General features: G+C 45.8%; 1 protein-coding gene across 1 annotated transcript; it reads left to right on the top strand.

Moving 5' to 3' along the window:
- The first annotated feature begins 550 nt into the window (after nucleotides 1–550).
- LOC129388355 (dehydrodolichyl diphosphate synthase complex subunit DHDDS-like) lies at nucleotides 551–20,337 on the top strand. Its single transcript, XM_055078487.2, has 5 exons — nucleotides 551–717; nucleotides 6,553–6,669; nucleotides 9,750–9,854; nucleotides 15,471–15,693; nucleotides 19,915–20,337. Exons 1-5 carry the CDS (start codon nucleotides 551–553, stop codon nucleotides 20,083–20,085), a joined length of 783 nt encoding a protein of 260 aa, XP_054934462.2. The 3' UTR covers nucleotides 20,086–20,337.
- Nucleotides 20,338–21,659: the final 1,322 nt, after the last annotated feature.

The raw sequence follows: 21,659 nt of genomic DNA, 5'->3' as shown, positions 1-21,659 counted from the left end.
TAAATTGTCTTTCATTCTTTACAAAGTTATTCCTCGAAATTTTGAAATCGGCCGCCCACCGACAAATGTAATGGCAAAAAAAAAATACCGACAGTGGATATATTTTATGCTAGCTCTTAGACTGAAATATTAAAAGTGCGAAACAATAACAGGAGATCGACCGGAAAGCTTACCTTTTTGCATAGCATTTGCCGCCAGCATTTCCCGTTAAACTTTATGGTTACGTAACCTGCGGATGCCAGGAAGCATGAAAAGCAGTCAGGGGTCATTGAATGCTATCGCGTTCCACTCTTAAAGGCGAAGCTTGAGCATCCTCCAAATTTTTAGTAACGAATTCAAGCAACTAGCTAACCAATGTGGCTTAGCCTAGTGCTGGTTACGTCTGTTATGGCGGGGATCCCTTTATATCTCAGCATTCATTAATATATTTATTGTGTTTGTGTAGTGACACTACTTGTAACTTCCTCCGGTGATTTTTTTTAAATTTCTTCCTCACTGTACGCGACGTGGCCTAACAGTGTCTCTGTGACGTCTTCCTTCAAATGACAACATGCACACCATTTTACTTCGACAGATGTGCCACTGCTTGGCAGCTCTTGGTGTTGCCGAGGTCACTGGCTACCTGCTCAGCACTCGTAACCTCAGTCGTGACGTCACCGACGTCGCTGCTGCTTTGGATGAGGCGGCAAAATTTTTCATCAAAACCCTGCAGTCGCTGTGAGTATTCGCTCATTGGATATTTTGTAGTGAGAGCACGCCTAAAGGGGCGAGCACATAAAAGCTTTTATTTCCCTTTTTTCTTCTTGTTCAAGATGTTGAAAAAATACTTCAACTTCTCTGGAAAGCAGATAGTGGGAGGTATATTAATGATTACTTCACCGTAGAACATTCGGCCTAAGCATCCTCTCGTTTTTATTATGACTCGAAACTACTTTTCTTGCGAAAATGTAATACCGCACATGGCATTTTGCTGTATTCGTAGCACACTTCACGGGTGCATTTCGCCATCTTGTACGACACAGCGATCTAGAATAAACTAGTGTCTATTTTATAAAACAGTATGGCAAGAACATGGGAAAACTCTTCCAATGCTGTTTTGCGTACAGCACAATGCGGGTTTGCTATATTACTAATGGCTTCCGAGTTAATTTTCTGAATGAATAAAGGCAAAGTGCAATATAATGCACAAGGGGAATCAGGAGCACATGTTTATGGCTTGAATCTAAACGCCAGGTATACTTGGCTTTTGCAGCTGAAACACTTGCTGATTTCGCCGCATAGTTCAATCGAACTTTAAACTGAGACAACCTTTTTAAGCGAGTTCAGTTTATTAACACGTCTTGCGTGTATTTCCTACAGCTTTACCAACAACAAATTCTAAGTGCTTCTGGTATGAGGCTTGGCGACACAAAAAATGTCGATTTGGTTTAACAGGGACGAGATCCTGCTACTATCTTTTCCTAACGTCTGTGTGCGCTGTTTTAATTCGTCGGTGCCGCGCCTTGGTCGGCTCACTTCATCGTATTGAAACAGGGGGGCAAATTAAACACCGCCTACAATTCCAGAATTGCTTCTTGAAATTATGAGATATTTCGTTCCGTTCGAATAGTATGAGGGAGGTCTAAAGTTTTGCAGTCTGTAAGAGAACTACCGAAGTACTGAAGCCTCTTCAGATTGACTCTGCTTCAGCAGGTGTTATCGTGCAAGCATCCCTCTTTATAAATGTTCTATTTCCCTCCTATATCACTTAATAGGCGGTGTTCAGTAGGTGCTCCAGCCTTGTTGCTATGACGACCTCTGATGAAAGTGTGGCGCCGGCAAATCACCAGAGCGCAAGCGAACGTTGGAAAAGCGAAATGCTTGCGTACTCTCGCCCCAGAGCCACTGTTGTTGCATAGACGCAGGATATACTGAGAAAACGCATGGAAACTTATATAAAGTTTCCAGTCGGTAAATCAGCATGTCTCGTCTCATATCAGGAATGCTTAGGTTGTATTGGTTTATGCAAACGATTTATGTACATTAATATTTAGGCACCTCGCTAATTTCGCCATGTTTGAATTCCTTTAAAAAGACAGGCGGTGGTGTTTTATTGCACTTAACTCCTTCAATGAGCACTACACTCTACGTACTACGTTCGTATGACGACGTGCTGATCCTTTCTTTAAGTAGTCATTGTCATTGATTGCCAGGTACGAACACTTTTTTTTTATTTCGTTGACGAGCTACTCAGTGGAGTGGAACAGCTAGCTGTAACAAGAAACTTGAATAAGCTTTTTGTTGCGATCGATGAAACCATTATGATCCATTTTATTTAAAAATTGAAAATATTTGATTGGATATTGAGAGGTAGTATTCCTCGAATATTAGTATTCAACTAAGAGCGAAAATTTCGCTATTCCAAGGCTTCTATGAAACGTGCTTCATCTATTGCATATAAAGGGGTTTGTAGCGCATATTCCGACGACTGTCAAATCGTTCAGTGATATCTGTACAAGTTATATAGCCGTGCCATAACGCATCTTCCGTGGTATCTCGGAGCCAAGTACGCATTTCTTTAGGGCGAAAAGCACTCTTTCGGAACACTACCCAGTTTGCAGTATGCCTGTGTGTCCGTTTCTAAGCTCTGCGGTGGTGCAGGAAATAGATGCAGCCACGTTTAAATGCCAAAAAGAACTACTTTATTTTATTGTGATAGCAAATATATGGACACTCCAAGAGCACATCCACCGTCGGCATAGGCATCGCTATTGCCGCTACGTTACGTACAAAGTCCAAGTTAGTCCACGTGTGATAACACCGCCACCATGCGTCATATGATGTATGTGAGAGTGAAAGCGTGCGAGATCGCGGCTCAATCTCACACACGCGAATGAGACGAACGCGGGCAGGAAGTTCGCCGTCTCCCGTCGCACGCAAGGCACTCAACGTAGTAAGGCACCATGGGGAGGGAAGAGATGGCGGTGCCGTTCTACTCGGGCTGCAGGTGCGCATGTAGCAGCTGCCCGCGTTCGCCGGACCGTATCGCGAGAGCGATCTGCATTGGGGGCAGTGTCTCGGTGCCTCGGCGGATCATAGCTTTGTGCGTACTCTGTATTCTCGGCACTGACTTTTCGTTAAAGCGATAGAAAACACGGCTGTTATTTCGCTCACTGCTGCTGCCGCGTTTCCTCACGCCGGCGTACTGACCGCGAGTTTCCGCGGTCTTCGTGTCAGATGCGTTCATGTTTGCTAGTGCGCGCATGGCAGCATAATTATTAATTTGGTTAGTGTGCTTTTGTTTACAACTTTATGCTTACCTTAAAACTAATATCCTTACCTCTTGTAGATATCCACTAATTTGCTATAGCAATCGATCCTTCTCCATTTCGCTGAAACCGCAACCTTGTTTTCTCTCCTCACGCGCTCGCTCGGCTCGCGTCTTCGCGGATTTCGGAGTTCGTGTGTGGGCACATCGGCGCAGCCACAGGGTTCCCCGCCGCATAGACGGAGTGTTGATGATAAGACCATTGCCAAGAAAACGGGATAGCGCGAGAAATGCTGTTCTAACGAGCTCCTGTATGCAGTGTTAGTTACTGGGGAATAGCCAGGCACCATGACTCTTTAGAGGATGTGTACATGGTCGAATGTTTCATGTGTCCCTTAGGCAGCCCAGACTGAGATATTGTGAAGGCGAAGGGGGTCGCACCAAGTACTCTGGTCTTCGTGGCTGACAGTAGCGCTGCGGACGGGTGTTGCGCCCGGTTCGGTGCTGTCGAATCCGGCGACTCACGAATGGCATTAGGTGTAGCTCGCGCACGCTTGTTTGCGTCAGCCTCACTGAGGCCGGAAAGCGCGTGATATGATAGCTGGCCTGGTGGTTGGACACCACCATTGAGGAATCATGAGGCTGGACGCTGGAAACCACTCGAGGCGTACTCGGCCGTGCGGGAGTTGACTTTGTGCGGGGTGGTCGCCGTGACGCATTCAGTAAAACTGCACCGGGCATCATGCAGTTGTTGAGGAGGCTTGGAAAACTCGACTTCTCGTGAATGAGCACTTTAGTAGGCACTAGAAAAGATGACCATGATTGCGAGAGGTGGCTTATCCTACGTGAGCGGCGAGCCTTGGGTCTCGTATTATCGCGGTCAGCCCAGCCACTCCACGCACATTGGTTGTGGTCTGTTGGTTGTCGTCTCTGCATGGGTCGTCATGGCGGAGGTCATGGCTTGACAGTGGGTCGACCAAGTGACGGGATATAGGCACGGTGAATCGGGAGCGGCTGTTACTACCGTGCAGCTCACACCAGTTGATTGGCTGTTGGTGACACAATTTGAGTGCTGAAGCGGAGCACCATGAACGTCGGCTGTAACTGTTATGGTTTGAGTGCAAGGCGTGTCACTGTTGTGCAACGTGGTCGAGTGAGGCAGCTCAGGAGACTCGGGAGGTGCCGAGTAAGGAGAGGACCTGGGTGCAGTCTTGGATGTCTTGCGTTCCGAATGGCGGTGCCGGGAAGAGACTGGGAGCTGTACTAAAATCGGGTGGACCACAGGATTGTGCGAAACGCGGTATATGTGACGGACTGCGATGAGTAGCACTCAAAGGAGCTGCGCTGTAGCGGATGAAAGTGCCTGAAATTGTGGCTTCATCCAGCACGAAGGTTCGCAGAGCGCGCGGTAAGCCTGTGGCCCTGGAGGCGGGATATCAGGGCGCGGACTACGCGGCTACCGTTATGTGGGTACTTTTCGTGTTGCGACGATGTGCTGTGGAAGTCGAAAAACGCCTCCAGTTTGAAAATCTAGTTGGTAGGGATTCCAGGCCAGAACTCAGGAATCTGGGGTGGTTCTGGATGCAGTGCACGGCGCTTTCTTCCTATATTGTAGACGGCGCCAAGGTCTTTGTTGACTCGGTGCTTGATGGGTGCCCAGTTGAATCTCCTAGAACGTTGTGTTCCATGGTCAGGACCACCACTGTGGTGGTGCAGGAAATAGATGCCACCCCGTCGAAATGCAAGAACCAATTACATTTTTTTCCTATCCTCACGCTCTCGCTCCGTTCGTGCCTTCGCGAACTTCGTCACAGTCGCTGGGTCGGCACACCGGCGGGGCGACAGCTCTTTCACCTCACGTTTCGTCACTGGATAGCCCTTGTTTTATTGTGTAGATCATTGGGGCTGCTGGGTGGGCTGAAGCGGGTGTGAAGCAAACCATCGGACATGTTGTATAGCAGTTTGATTTCTTTGGGAACATCAGGCAGATTGCTTTATGTATGTTTGTCTGGATCTAGCCTCTTGTGTGGGAGCTTGTGTCACTGGGTGTGTCAAACAGGGCATGTGCCACTCTCCTATGAATTCTTTTCATCTCAACTTGAATCACTGGGTGTTCTTTCTATTATTAAGTACACCAACGGGCTGCTGCGTTGAGATGACAGGGTTCGGTGCCAAAGGGTGGAGATGTTTTATAGCAATTTGCATTATTTAATAATTTTAGCCCGATTGCTTTATGTATGTCTAGATCTAACCTCTCATACAAGCTTGGGCCACTGGATATGTGCAAGGGGCATGTGCCGCTATTTATTGAAGCATTTTCATGTGAACTGCTGTCACTCGGTATCTGCAGCTGGGTATGTATCGCCATGTTTGGGCCATATATTTATGTACCTCTCTCGCATGCCTCGTCGCCAGGGCAAAGGAGGTAGTGAAGGCCAGAGGGTTACTGGAATGAGGAGACTTTCCCCCTAGAGTAGAACCGGGGCTTACTTCAGGTGCTCTTTTGAAAATAAACGCTTATTCCTCATCCTCCTCTTCCCCACCAACTTGAGTCGCTGTGTATGCACCATTGGGTATGTGCCGTTCTTCAATGAGCCTCTTTGATGCTGACTTGGATAGCTGGTCATGTGCGACTAGGTACGTGACACTCTTCAATGAAACTATTTGGTGGTCTATTACGATAAATGAAATGCACATTTACTACGTTGCCAGTTTTTTCAGCAAATAGCTTGCATTTTAATAAGTACGCAAAACCCGGACCTGTTATCCTTTCGGTCAGCGATTATGTTGTATATACTCTGCTAAAGGCATGCGACGCCTGTCAGTTTTGACATATGGGATAACATTGCGAGCACAACGAAATACGAGGGAGTAGTATCGCATTTTGCGATGTATATCCTGGTGCCCCTCATTTCAGCACCGCACATTGTGAGGTTTGATGAGGAGAAAAGTGAATTTACGGGCAAAGTGGAACTATATCAGGAATTTCTATTATTCAGAATTCTATTGATTCCTGTGGCTGTGCTTACCATGAAATAGCTTATATTCACTTTCTCTATTTGGTGTTATTGCTATGTCTTCAATAATTTATGTCACTTCAACAAGTCGCATGTGTATACCATGGAGCATATTCTCATATGTACGACGCATGATGTGTAAAGAATGCTTTTCTTGTTATGTTGTTTTTAAAGGCGACAGTGTAAGCTTCGGTGTGCTTGTAGAGGCGGGTAAAATACGAGTAAGACAATAGCTGTAACAAAAACATTTCAGCACAATGAATTGTTCCACACTTTCTTTCCTTCCAGGGGCATCCTCCGGCGAATAAACCTACACGCCCGTGCCGTAGGCAACTTGAAGCTGCTTCCCAAATCCATTCAAGAGAGTTTAGCACAGATTGAGATCGCCACAGATGATGGAAGTCGGTAGGGACGTCCGAGAAATCTTCTCTTCGCAGCAGTTCCTGTGGTTTACAGTACTTTGTTTATAGAGCCATCAGCTGAAATCAAGTGCCATACATTCATTTTCTGTCTCGATGAGCAACCTAATATTACTGCTACTGTTCCTAGCAATGACGGCGTGTTGAAAAGTTATAGTTTTCATTAAGCAGTCATATTTTGCTGAGCGATTCCTTTACTTTTGCGACAACGCAAAAAGGGGAGTGTCGAAAAAAAGGGCAGCAGATGATGGTAATTCTGAAGGAGTATGTAAGATGGCGAGGAGATCGTTCCAAAGCACCAAACTATGAGTCTATGACTACTGAACCACCCATAAGCACCTGTTGCAAAAACGCAATCTGCGCCATTTTAGGGCGCAGATTCTTTGGCCACTTGCCTCAACTTTGATGTGCGTTTCGATTTATTTATAACCGCTATCGACATGCTTACTAATGAGTTCACCTATTAACTATATCAGTAAGCATCGTCTCAGCGCGCACTGCAAACATCAACACATTGCTCGATGACTGCGGACGCTCGCTGTCACAACGATGGCGTGAGGAAACGCGGGAGCAGCAGCGAGCGAAGTGAAATTTGTGCTGTCTGTCGCATCAACACAAAGCGAGCACCGAGTACACACAGCACGCACAAAGCTACGAGCCGTCGACGTACCTAGACCCTGCCCCCCCCCCCCCCCCCCCACGCAGATCGCTCTCAAGATACCGCCATGCGTCCGCGAGCAGCCGCCACATGCGCAGTTGGAGCCGCAGAGAACGCCGCCTGCCTCCTTCCCCTCCCCAGGCGCCTCACAGCGTTGGGAGCCTCGCATGCGAGGGAAGACGGCGCGCTTCCTCGTCGCATTCGGCACGTTCGCGCGGGCGAGAGTGAGCCCCGATCGTCGGCTCCGTTCGCACGCTTTCCCTCACATGTACAGCGAAGGGCGCGCGGCGACAGTGTTGTCACCATTGCAATTTATACGGAACCTCACGACGACGCGACACCAACGCCGACGGCAGAAATGTGCTTGGAGTGTCCATATAATTGATATCGCGATGAAACGTAGCGCAGAACGCAGGCATTAGAGTTCTTTCTTTTGCAGCGAAAACCAATTTCTCCATTGTGTGCCGGAAAGAGAACAACGAAGACGTGGGGCTTCACGCGTCACAGAATAAAGTTAGTTGATTGCTACCACAACGCATTGTGTGAGATCCCCCTCTCGTGCGGTCGATGGTACATCGGCCAAATTGGCCGTTCTCTCATCGAGCACCCTAGGGAGCATTCGAATTTAATGGAACAGCGTGTTGGCAGGAATCTAGCCACGTATAGCGCTGCCAGTGCACCGAGCGGCAGGTTTAGATCAGCGTTATCGACCGCCGATCGCTCGCGCTATCCCTGCCTGAGATACGCGATTACGCGGACCCCTGAGATGCGCGCTAATTACACGTACACTTCGGTTGTTTCGAATTGCCGACTTTTTCCTTGAAACGCGAACCGATCGAAAATAATTCGGTTTCCCTCCGAAACGATGTTATAACGTTTCGGCTACGTTATCATTTCCGTCAAAAATAGGGTTTTGTTCCGTTCCGACGCACTTCTTAAATGAGAGTACTTCGCCGTTTGCTTTCTTTCGGGAGCCGAAACAGCACTGATGTGAATATCCTGCGCCTTGGCCGTTCCGTACGCTTTGTTGCTAATACTTTTTACGCGGACCAATTTGATGTGATATACAGGGTTCTCAAATACACCACTAATATGTGATTACGACTTTCGCAATACCCTAGAAAACATTGGAACGAATTCACGTAAGATATCAATATATGACATTTGTCCGCTTTGAATGCTCTGCCGGCGATAATTCATAAAATGCGATATCTGTTCTTCGTGAAGGGTTACGGATTCGTAAACTTCGTGTTTGCATTTCTTTTTCAAATTTTGCCACCTTCGGCAGCTTTTGTGAAAACAATTTCTGTCATAAATGAGAATTGCGCTTGAAACAATCACTAGAGCTCATTAAAATTGGCCATGGTGTTATCTAGAAAAGTATTTCTCCGTTTTACATATATTTCATTCGGCTGTGTCGTACCTGAGGCCTAGCTAAAGCTTAATCTCAACGGCTTGCAACAGTTTCTCACCAACGCCGTAATTAAAGTGCCTTTGGGATGGAAAGCTCCAAGGCTGGGATAACATTTAATTGCCAGAAGACACATATATAAGGGAAACGTAGACACAACGATGTCCTAAATTCCACAATTTATTCTTTGGAAAATTCATACATTTAGAGATCATGCACTGGCGTCCGTTTATCAAGCTGGTCGATGCAATGCTTACGCAGACTTCACCACTCTGCTTGATAGCACGTGGGCCAACGATTTGACAGACATCGTTATCATGTACCTGCAAGAAGAACACTATCAGTAAAGAAGGGAGCATAAGACGTCTTTGGTGTTCTTCGTATACAAGAAAAATGTCCGTCTAGTTGCTGCCTTTGTGATCCTGTTGGTCGCGAAAGACTAGGTCGATAACACCTTCTGTACACGGCGTACTCTATCAGGATCCTTTAGGAAAGTAGTAAAGCAAACGCATTATCTACAGTAGCAATTCAAATCTTGTCAGTAATATTATCTCTATCGTACCCAGCGCGGCTACATAGTGGCTAAGGCGTTCAGCTGCTGAGCACGATGTCACGGGTTCCATACCTGACTGCAGCGGCCATATTCTACGCAGGCAACTACAAAAACGCTCGTGTGCCTATATTTATCTACTCGTTAAAGAATAATTGAGAATCCTTCCACTGTGGCGCACCTAATGTACAACAGTTACTTCAGGAGCTTGAAGCCCATGAATAAATCTCCCCATTAGTATTCTCCCTATTACCTTACCGGGGTCAAACGGGAAGGGTATTGGCGTGTAAAGAATTTCGTGCATGGTAATGTTGAGGAGTTTAAACTACTCATACATTTATTTAAACGATATGCTGCCGGCTCTATAACATGGATACCAGGCGGTAACTTGATCCTTGGTTTCCTTCCTTTTGACGAAACCTGAAATCCACTTCTCTTTTGTTCTAGAACGAGGACGCTTAGGCTCTGCATGGCATACAGCAGTAAGTGTGGCCTGAAGAATATGGTGCTCGACTTGGCGAAGGCCGTCCGAGTGGGTGTCATTAAATCAGAGTAAGTTTTTGCACAACTATTCGAAAGGAGACTGTGTTGCAGATATTTCTTGTTTTGTGCTACGTTCAAGTACCTTCCAGTCACCTTAATGAATTAGTTGACTTCTTGCTCACGTACATGATCGCCTCTCTTTTGCTTTTGTGCGCCCTTTCTACATTCTGAGCTCTCCGACATGTGTGCGTCCGGCATGTCTGGAGTTCGCCTAATCGTGGCTTTTACTTTGCGACTACTGCTAGAACTAGTACTAAGAGTACTAATGCTTATGTATTTACAAATATTGTTGTGAGGCGTGTAGAGAAGTATCATGCCCAGGGGCAGAACGTTATCAAGTAAAAATATCAGGTAAAATGGCAAGTAGCCAGCAGTTTAATGACTGAAAAAATTGCACGCGAAAGTTATATATGGCAGATCAACGTGACAGTTCCAATGGTATGAATTAACGTACATGCCTAGCATATTGTTAAGCGTCCTGTTTAGCTGTTCCGTAAGGCAGTTTGCCTGTATATGATAAGCTGTAGTCACTTGATGCTCAGTAGAGCATGAGAAGGGGATGTTGTCGATGTGCTTAGACAGAAAGCAACGTCCGGCATCTGTATGGAGCTGCTGTGGAGCGCCGTGCTTTAGGATGACGTTGTGCAGAATAAAATCCGAGATATCTGACGCGAAACTGGTAAACAAGGCTCCCGTAATGGCGTAGCATGTGGTGTAAGTGGTCCGAGTTTAATTAGTGTTTAGAAAACTCCGGCGCGCCGTTGTACCCATGAGAAAGCAACACCCTTATTCAATAGCTAGGTGAGAGGGCGAGACGTAAGCAGAATTTTCAAGAAAGTGACGGAAGTAGGAGCAGAAGCAAGTAAAACTTCGAACTTTTAACCGAGCATGAGGCCGGGAAGTACTGCACCACACTAATTTTGTCCGAGTCAGGTCGAATACCCTAAGCGTCCGTAAGGTGCTCAAGAACAGTAAAATAGAGGTGAACGAAGCGGCATTTCAACGGCTTCAGCTGAAGTTCGGCAGCCCGAAAAACAACGAGCACAGCCCTAAGGCTCTGAAGGTGGCTCCGAAACGTTTAGGCGAAAGTAATTACATAATCGATCTAACGAAGACATATCTGTCAGTAGCTAGAGTGGAAGCAATCAACAAAACATTGTTAAACTCCTGTATACAGAATAGTGCGAGGTCGATACGAGACAAAGGCTATATGTACTTTTTTTTTAATATTATTGAGGTGGTGGTAGTTGACGCAACACCTCCAGCTGTTGCCTTTTTTTTTTTTACGAGGGCAATTGGCTAGGCCCATGGACTGGCTCAAGCTATGATTTTTTAACCATCTTTGAGACTTCACTCTAAGAAATGTTTCCGTCGGCAGCAGACACACCTTAGGGACGCCTACAGATCGGACTAGCTTCGCTGGTGTGAAACCGATGAGTGACAATGCTTGTCTACCCGAGAGGGCAGTCGCCCAAATGAAAAATCTTGCAGTAATTGAGAAGTAGGCACGAAGATCATCAGCTTGGACAGGAGCAAAGTGGATAGTGATCATCTTGTCAACGTTAGGGTAGGACTAGGAAGAATCCGAACTAGGGAATTCCGGGACAGGGCGAATTCAGGTACAAGCAGCAGGTGTGACCGATGATATCTGGCACTCGTGCACAGGTTTCAGATGAGCCCCTGCAATGTCACGGGTAAAACATGTAGAGAGCATTCAAAGTTTAACACGCAAAGCCAAGTAGAATTATCAAAGTGACGATCCTATTTCGGAACGCGACACTATGCTTCAGGATGGGGTCGACACGAGGAGTGACGATGTAGTTACCGTCGGGAACGGATGGCCGACAGGCTGAAAGCAAAGTGGCACCGGCTTGCGGCGGCAACCGGGAAAAGTAGGTGGACTACAAAGAGGGAGCGCAAAAGAAACAGAATCGCTGACAGAGGGAAAGTCCGAGTGAACAACGCCTGCAGAGCAGTCTCTCAGAGAAGAATGTGTCAAAAACCAAGTATAAACCCAAGATCAGGTGATGTGGATCCCGCTCCAGCACAATAAACAAAAGGGTGACTTGATGGCCGGCAATCGCCACTGAGACTACACCTATGTCGACAACGACAACGTGTGCTTTGAACGGCACGTCGTGTGAGGGCCTTTCTAGGTGGTTTGCGATGGGCTACACTCATGCCAGATAACTGCGCACCGGTGTTGACCGGGAACTTAATTGGAACGCCATCCACGTCAACATCAAAAATGCTTCTATCCGTAGGTAATATTAACAGAGGAATTTCAAGTCAGGTCATTGACGCAGCGCCACGTCGGAGCGCTGTACCGACCATTTTTTGTGAGTGATGTACAACGGACAGGAAGAGTGACGAGCCTGCAGTGAACGACGCCAAGGGCTAAGGTGTGAAGCCGACAGGCTGGTCCGAAAGTCGTAAGGGCGTTGTCAGTATCCGCAACCGGAGGGTGCTCCGAGAGCCGGCAGTGACCTATTGATTAAAACACGTTGGCGGGCAAGTTACTTTGAATTCACGACAGAGTGTGTAAGCGACTGAACGAGGACGCAGAAATTTAGAGATACACAGTCCGATTACTGGGACAATCTCGGGACATTTGGGCATTCATTGCTGAGATTGTCCGCGCAAACACATGTTCGAAAGAAGTTCTATGGTGTATAGGGCTTATATCAGGAGGAGAAGGGGGATTGTGGAAACCTATAAAATTGTAAAATTAGAGTGTCGGTATCTGAAAAGGAGATATGATTCCTCAATTTATCGTTGTAACCATTGCGGCGTACGTTTTGACGATGCTTGGAGACCTGAACGGTTCATGAACATGCACCACTGAACGTTATTTTTTGCTGTCTCATTTGTTTCAGCTCGTACGCTATATATTTAGTGATGTGTGCGAAAATAAAATCTGTAGTTGAAAGAAGCGCTGTGTCTGTGTATCTGTTCTTTCTACGTCCTCGTTCAGTCGCGCTTACACACTCTATCTTGGAGTGACCTATTGATTCTGGATGGTCGTAAAGGAAGCTTAATTTGGGTGACGATGACGCACAGTGTCGGCAGCGACGGGTAATATGTCCAAGGCGCGAGCCATTAATCCATTTAATCTCCAAAATAATTCTGCAATAAAGAACAGAATATCCCAAATTGTTTGTATAGCCATAATATTTTGAATGACATTCTCATTCTGAAAATTCCTTACTTGATTGCTTTCTAGTTAGAATTAGCACGAAAAGAAGCTGCTTTATAGGGCGGTTTTCCCTGAATGCCGACTGTAACTCGTCTTTGGCAGTGGGCGCAGCCCAACATCGGGCTGAACGAGTGTGGCTCGTTAATGGCTCTATTGGTACAACCTCCCATGACAAGTGCAGTTCGGGATTCGGGGTTAAAGGGTTAGTACATATCGACCTATTATCTGTTGTTCTCCAGTCGGCTCGGTTCCGATGGCGACTGGCAAACGACGGAATTTGCGAAGAAGTGGTTGGGCAGTTTTGGTTGACGGTAACACCAAGAACCGGTCAAAGAGATGGAAGGGCCAAATTTGTAAACTCGTGTCGGGTAGCGGTTCGTAAAAACAAGGTATAAGATATATTATCCAGGGGAAAAAAGGACAGCCGAACAGGTGTCCCTTTTTAGTTTTTTATTTCGCGCAAGGCGCTTGGACCAATGGGAGGGAGGGCGGGATTATCTGCTCTGTGGGAGGTCCTTGAGGTTCGGCAACGCCGCGTTTTGAGCGTGTTGGTATAAGAAGATGAGGCTTATAGCGCACAAAATGATGAGGGCACAGAAAGACATGGTAAACACAGGCATTGGAAGTAGTTCAGCGAGCTATGGTTTCTTTGAAAGGGAGAATAAAAAGCGGCAGATGATTGTGCTCGTGGAAAAATAATTGCTAAAATGAATTCAATATAAACATAAAGCAAGCAAGAAAGAAAGAAAGAAAGAAAGAAAGGGAGGGCAGAAGAAAACACTAAGCAACCAAATGAATAATAACCAAGTGCTCTTGAAATAGCTTCAAATTTAGCAAAGCAAATATATTCTAAAGCTCCCTTTGACACGTTTGTGCCCATTAGTTGCGATCAATTGAACGTATGGATGGGGTATGATTCTCTGTATTTCTGTTTCGCGCAGAACGGAAATTTAACTGTAGGATGTAGAGTAAGTTCATCAAAGCTATAATTTAATAATTATGGGGTTTTACGTGCCAAAACCACTTACTGATTATGAGGCACGCCGTAGTGGAGGACTCCGGAAATTTCGACCACCTGGGGTTCTTTAACGTGCGCCTAAATCTAAGCACACGGGTGTTTTCGCATTTCGCCCCCATCGAAATGCGGCCGCCGTAGCCGGGATTCGATCCCGCGACCTCGTGCTCAGCAGCCCAACACCATAGCCACTGAGCAACCACGGCGGGTATCAAAGCTATGAGCTGGTTAATTGAAATGCTCGGCAAGGGCCTCGGGAAGGTTTTCAACGCTATCCACGCGATATCCGTCTAACCTGACGTTATGCAACAGCACTTAGCTATTTTTCATTGGGTTACTTAGTTTTTTTTCTGCTCTCCCTTTCTTTTTTCTACTTTTATTTCTATATTAAATCCATTCCACTAGTTTTTTTTCCACAAGGACAATATCATGCCACTTTTTTATTCTTTCTTTCAGAGCGACAATATCTCACTCAACTGCTTGCAGCGCCTGTGTGTACCACGTCTTTCTGTGTCCTCGTCCATTTGTGCGCTATAAGCATCATCATGTCATACCAACACGTCGAAAACACTTCGTAACTGAACCTCACTGACATTAAGCGGAGCAGAAAATCCCCCCCCCCCCCCCCCCGGCGTCGAGGCCCCTCTCCAAGAAAAAAAAGACAAGGTCGGCTGACACGCAGCGTTATTGCACATTCCACTACCGACGTTAAAGAGCATCGCCGCTAACAAACGCTCGGTCGTTGCCTCGCCAACCCGCCTACCCCCTGTCACCTTTAGAAGAATTTTGCTTACATATACTGTCCCGAGGAGGGCATATGTCACCTTGAAAAAGAGAAGTTCACTTGTCGAAACGTTGGCTCCCGCTTTTACCTTGTTCTCGTTTCGCTCATCGCTCTCAAGTAACGCGTTCTAGTTGCGTATTGTCTAATTCTGTGTGTGCTTGCTTTCGAATGAACTTAGTGCTCAGAGTTTCCGGCCATTCGCCTCGGTGCTGCGCCATTCTTCGCGCTCTTGTTAGAAATATCTTCATGAGCGTAAAGATATACAAATACTGTTTCCGAAACAAAACGCCAGACTAACCACATAGCAATCTTTCAGAGCGAACTAACGCAAGCGTCACATTATTCTTTATTTACGTAATTATTTTCCATAACGTTATTACCCTTTCGTATGACGTATATATCTTCCCGGTTGACTGTTGACCAGGCGGAATTCCGTTCTCATTATTTTGCTGTAAGCACCCCGACTCAATGATTCTTTAAAACTTCTGTTATAAAATTAATAAATATACACATTTCAAGAGAAGGCTAGTTAATTCTGTTCGCTCCCTTCTATTGCCCTATGTGCTTTTTTGTGTTTTGCCTCAAATTATATACATTTATTGCCCCTCTCACCATAATCGCCCTCCGCAGTGACATCAGCCCGGGTCTCATCGCGGACTGGCTGGAACTTATTGAGATTCCCGAGACGGAACTGTGGTTTCGCAGCAGCGGTGAACGGCGCTTCAGTGAATTCCTTGTGCTGCAGAGCGGGTACTCATACATGCACATAGAACCAGAACTCTGGCCTGCGATGAAGTTTTCGAACTTGGTTTGGGCGATACTGCGATTTCAACTTAACTGGCCACTGATTAAGGTGAGTGTGATGTTTCAGAGGTTACAATTACTTGGTTGCTTCAGAATATCAAAGAAACAAAACTATATGAAAACAGCTTTTTGCACGCTATGAACAATCCGCCTGAGCATTCACTTCAGCACACAGCGTGGGCGTAGAAATCACACATACACAAATATGACCCACTCCTTTTTGGTTCCACACTGCGCCGCACAGGTAGTGTTAGCTTAGAAAAATTTTTGTTGAGAAGTGATTGAAAAGTTGTTCGAGAATGTCAACAAATGGTGTTCAAAGTATGTTGAATCATCGTTGTGACATTTTGAGGACTTTATTACTAAGCGTTCAAAATTGGCCAGTTGGATTGTGTTGAAACATTGTTGAGCTATTTTAATTTCGGGCGTTTTCGTTTATCGTTGACGTAATATTGAACGTCCAAATTGAAAGCATACTTAAAGTCAGTTGAATTATTGTGCGATTTCAATTCCAGGAGTTGTTGCCTTATCGCTGGCAACGTAATCAATGTTAGCATTCAAAGGCAATGGAATGTATGTTATTTCTGTAGCAATTGTACTACGCGACGTTAAAAATTGTCCGAATGTTTAATTGAAAAAAAAATTATAGGGTTTTACGTGCCAAAACCACTTTCTGATTATGAGGCACGCCGTAGTGGAGGACTCTGGAAATTTCGACCACCTGGTGTTCGTTAACGTGCACCTAAATCTAAGTACACGGATGTTTTCGCATTTCGCCCCCATCGAAATGCGGCCGCCGTGGATGTTTAATTGAAGTGCAGTTGAAGTAGCCTATGATGAGCAGTTCTTTTTTTACCTTCGACGTTGCCATTGTGTAGTGTTTGCGTATAAGACGACTTGTCGAAGTTCATATCTACCATTATCTGCACTCCTAGGTTGGATCACTCTGCAGCTCGAAGCATATTTTCCCAAGTTGCATAGACATTTATATTTCAAGTGGAGGTTGTAATATCAAATGTACTTTGCAATAAAAACAAATGTTCTCCCAGGCAAGTATGATTCGAACTGCGGTCAATCAGGCTGGAAAGGTAGAATGTGCTAAATTTGAATTTGCACAGGTTGTCTCATATGTAAACAACACTGTGGTAGAAAGTGTGGGCCGACGATCTCAGACGTGCAGCAGGGAAGACAAGATACATAGAAAACTACTTTACGTCAGCGTACAGGGCGCAAGCTTGTATAGAGATGTATAAATGACAGAGGCAAATGAACTTAGCATCACAGTCAATGAACAAAGCGATTGTGTAGTCTCAATTTTACACTAAAGGACTTCCTTCATCCAAAGTGTCTTTACACGAAACAACGCGCCCTAGCCGAAATGGGGAATGCTTGCGAAGTCGTCGACCACTCACTTGAACACAAGCGCCGGACAAAATGTTCATTTGGTCTCCAACACCTGCAAGAAGGTACGTTGTGGGTGCTTGCGATGGAAGCTTCTCGCAGGATGCCGGCAGAAGTGTGGGGCCCCTGCGTCATCTTTACGGGCCTAGCGGCGCCCGCACAGTGTGGCTGCACGATAAACGGGATCCTAAACCTCAATCGCCCGATCGTAAACACGGCGATGGCCCCTGCACACAACTTCTACTTATCCCTTCAGCCCTTCGCTACACGTCACCGGCAAAACCGAACCTGAATCATGAGAATCATACAAGTGTTGCGCCTAATGTAAAAAAAGATTTCTCAACACAGTGCACTTCAACTGTAGTTCAATAAAATGTTGGAAGCAATTTGTAACACCGAGAAGCAATTTGTAACACCAGTAAGTGCAATCAGTACATCAATACAATGACTTGCATTTACTTACAAACAACAACATATAAAAGAAGGCATGTCGTAGTGGCGAACCCTGGAATAATCTGGCACTAATGCAAGTCACAAGCCGATACGTTTCGTATTCCACCCAAGTGTCAAAGCGGCTATATTCATTTTGAGCTAGCTAGCCTTATCGTAAAACAACTTGTCATCAAACATATGTAGGGAGTTAACTAGCAGACCTCTACCTTTGGTTTCTGCAGTGGTCTTAAAGAATGGCGGTACTGTCTCATTCGTATTTTTCTCGGTTGAAGATACAGGTAGTGAAATTAGAAAGATCTTTTTTTTTTTGTTCGTCATAGCGGTTTCCAAATTGCCAGCCACCTCGGCTATCAGAGAAAGTGAGAAACTGCTCGTTTACAAAGATCATAAAACTAGGCCAATAATGAAAATCTTTCCAAACGCCGATACACTTTTCGTTCGTTAGTGGCTCTGGTCGAGTAAACACGACCCGTGCCGTTCATGCCTCAGAGGTGGCCGATTCCTCCGCCCGCCTCCGCTCAGCACATCAGCCGAGGTGAGCCTTGCTCAGAGATGCGGTCTCCTGAGCGAGGTCCAACATGGCGTCACTTCAATATCGCCTCACTGATCGCGTTGCATATGTGGGTCGAATTTCGGTAGCTTCTCCTGGCAACAGGTAAAGCTATGTAAACGGTGCAGGTATCACCAGCAGCAGCTGCCTATTTTGACGTCCACTGCAGGACAAAGGCTTTTCCCAGCGATGTCCAATTGCCCCTGCTAGCGCTAGCTAATACTGACTCGCACCTGCCAGTTTTCTGATTTCAACACCCGACCTAATTTCCTGCCGTCCTCAACTGCGCTTCCCCTCCCTTGGCACCCATTATGTAATTAAAATGAAAAAAAAACTAAACTTTATTGTGCATTCGCCGTGGCACTAGTGCTGTCTCACTCTAAAAATTCACTGATTCAGTCATTTTCAGAATAGAGCAAATAAACACGGCGCGAGAACTATTGGAAGCTCGTGCACAAGCAATTAGGTGGCGCACGCACACAAATCCTGCAGCCAGCGAGGCATACACAGGCTTCTTGGGCGCATGCCGGAGAAGCTTACCTTTTTAGCAGCATCCCGTCTGCCCTTCATAAACCTTGCCTCATCTAAACGGGATATCATACGTAGGGCAGACAAGACTGCGCAGGGGAGCAAGAACTGACTATCAAAAATTTATGAAAGAGCCCATTGCCCACCCATTGTGTACACCGCACAAGTGAGGCATGGTTTTACTAGATTAAGATACTTGGTTGGAGCAATAAGGCACCCGCCCAATAAGTTTCGGTAGGATAGTACACTATGACGCCATATTGTACAATACTATAAAAGAGAAGTAGCGCCCGTGTTAGTGACGCCACTATATCTTGTCTTGCGCGAAAGTGTATTCTGTGAATTATAAAGTGCCTGTTAGGTAAATTGTTCGTAGTATGTTGAGGGGGGAGGCGGGTATTACGTTTTGTGAATGTTCGCAATTGCACCGTGAATTTTCACTCCGGGTATATATTGTAGTACCTCAGGTATCAATAAGCAAGTTACGGTAGTAGATAACGCCTGAACTCTCTTAAGGCTGCTTCTTTCGTATTGTCTGTTTTCCCGTCCGGCGTAATCAGTACCAGCCGTAAATGGTTAACGAACCAGGCGCAGCAGATGTTCCGCTCAATCACTGCCCTTCGCCGTGTTCAGTTATATATATTATACGTACTGTTCCTACGTGTCTTTACAACTGTGCTCAAATAGCACGTCTGAAACAAGGACACACAGATAAACAAACACCGCAGAACAAGCGCTGACGGCCAACTGCAAGTCAGCGCTTCTTCTGCGTTGTCTTTTTTTCCTCTGTGTGTCCTTGTTTCAGTCGCGCTGTTTGAGCATAGTTTGAAAGAAGATCCGACTACCCTCCCTATGATGTTACCCCTTGTGCTCTTAGCGGCATGTCATAGATGGAAAATGTGAGAATTGCTGCAAGCTACAACGTATGGCCGAGTAATTGAGCAGGCAGGCGCCTATGATCCTGCTGGCAATAAAAATAATTGTCGCAGTCGTAATTGTCAATTTAACCGAGAACGCTCATCGACGAGAACTTTGCTCGTTCACAACGCCTCATTAATTTTAGCAGTGGAGATCACTCTATAAAGTCAATCACGCCAGCATGATTTTATCAAATACAATTGGCACCTCCGAAAAAGACAAGCCTTCTTGCGGAGTCGTAACAAATGTGCTGTAAATCCAACAATTTAAGCTCGCTCAGCTCTTTATGCCAAATTTTCGAGTAGATAAAGGAGCTTGCGCAGGCAGGGTGTGCCACCTTGGCCACATAAATATCTTGCTATGGCTCTAAAACAACAAATAACCAAAACTGTGCTTTGTTTCCAATTTCTGCTGATACAGGCAGTAAAGGACAAGCATCGCGCGCTGTGTGCTGATCACTCTCACCAAAGTGACCCTGCGAAAACTATTCGTCGGAGTTCCTTCATAAACCACGTCAAGTCAAGAAGGATGGCACATATGAATAGATTGTGCTCTGGTGAACCAACCCCGCCCATCAACAAATCTCTATGACCACCACGGAGAACGGCTTGCGAAAGATGATTAAAAAAATGAAATGGCTACAAACAATATTAATCTGTGAATATGCATTTCCCAAGCAAAACTTGAGTACTAATATGACAGCTATGCATATCGGCCCCCTGATGTACTTGATTGACTTGCACTAAAGCAGCATCGGCAAGTACACCTGTGCACGCACTAATACTTCTATTTCCCCCATTAGCTTCTTTCCCGCTCTCGTACTTCTCATGTCGTAGTCGCCCATAGTAGAGGTTATGCTTATATCAAGTTAATAAAGCTTTCCGGCGCTGCACTTTCTCTTAAAGTGTTTCTATTATTACACACAACCTGCATTCTTTTTTTTTAGTTGGGCTGACATTTATGGCTTCAGTGAAGCTCCTCCTCAATAGTAGGGTAAGGATCCCTGCACCTAAATATGATATTTCTTATGTGACGTTCTTCCACTGATATATCTAACGGACACACTTCTGCCCATGTAGTTTTAATCACAAGACATTCCTTCCTTTTTCCCCTTCCAGTCCATTGTACAGATGTTTTAGAACCGAGTAATAACAAATAGTCCTCGGTATGACGCCGAAGTAGTGAACACGGCTGCTTCCCAAGTTTCTACGTTAAACGCAATCGGTTCTGCTATGCCTTTGTCCGCCTATAATAAACATTTGCGAATATTTTTTTTTGTTTCATCATTTAGGTCATCACAGACTGTGGGTTCCCTGCGCTTCTTCACTAGGGAAACAATTAGCAAGATGCATGCGATGCAAGGAATGTCCCCGTCATACTATTTCGCTGCAGTTCAGTTGGGCAATATTATTCTGTTGTTTTCGTTTATTTTATTAATTGTCTAGAAGTTTCAGAAAGGGCCCTCCGTAGGAAATGTCAGATAACAAAGAACTCATATTATGCTTCTGAGCTGTAGGGTATTGATTATGAAGTTTCTTCTGGGGTATTTTCGGACTACGGTGAACGTTTTCAATATGCCTTGTCCTGACTGCTACACGCCGAAACCTAGTGGAAATGGCCCAGCGGGATTGATTGGGACCGCAGCTTTATTAAAAATCAGATGACATAATGCGAAAACAGCGCTGCGTGGGTCCCATCTTCTATTCTGTTGTCCGATGTACGGTTATAGCGCTGTTTTTTAAACGTTATTACATGTCCTATTGAGCGAAAATCCGTCGTAGTCGGCGTGACCTGAAGATGGTATCGGAAATGGTACCACCAAGATTAAATTAAAAACGTCACACACGGCTCGGATTGACGTCAGATTTCTGACGGAGGTTCCTGTAGACAAGGTAAGTTCACGGCTTTTCAAAACACAATTGTTACATTCGGGTCTTGGTGGCAATCGAACCAGGGCCTCCGGAGTGAAAGACGAGCACGCTTCCGCACCACCACGATGGCTCCCCGGTTCTGGCTGTCTAAGGATGCGCAAGTGATGAGTAATTAATTGCACAAGTCACGGTCGCAGCCATTGGGCTGACGAACCGTGCGGCCTAGTGCGTGCCTGAGTGGGCACATGATGGTGGAACCAACTGGGAGGAGGTGGCGCTGCGTCATGAGCGTAT

The sequence above is a fragment of the Dermacentor andersoni genome, chromosome 10, assembly GCF_023375885.2.
Source record: "Dermacentor andersoni chromosome 10, qqDerAnde1_hic_scaffold, whole genome shotgun sequence".
Lineage (NCBI taxonomy): Eukaryota > Metazoa > Arthropoda > Arachnida > Ixodida > Ixodidae > Dermacentor > Dermacentor andersoni.
Note: the sequence above shows the minus strand (reverse complement) of the source record. Positions and strands in the feature narration are given on the sequence as shown.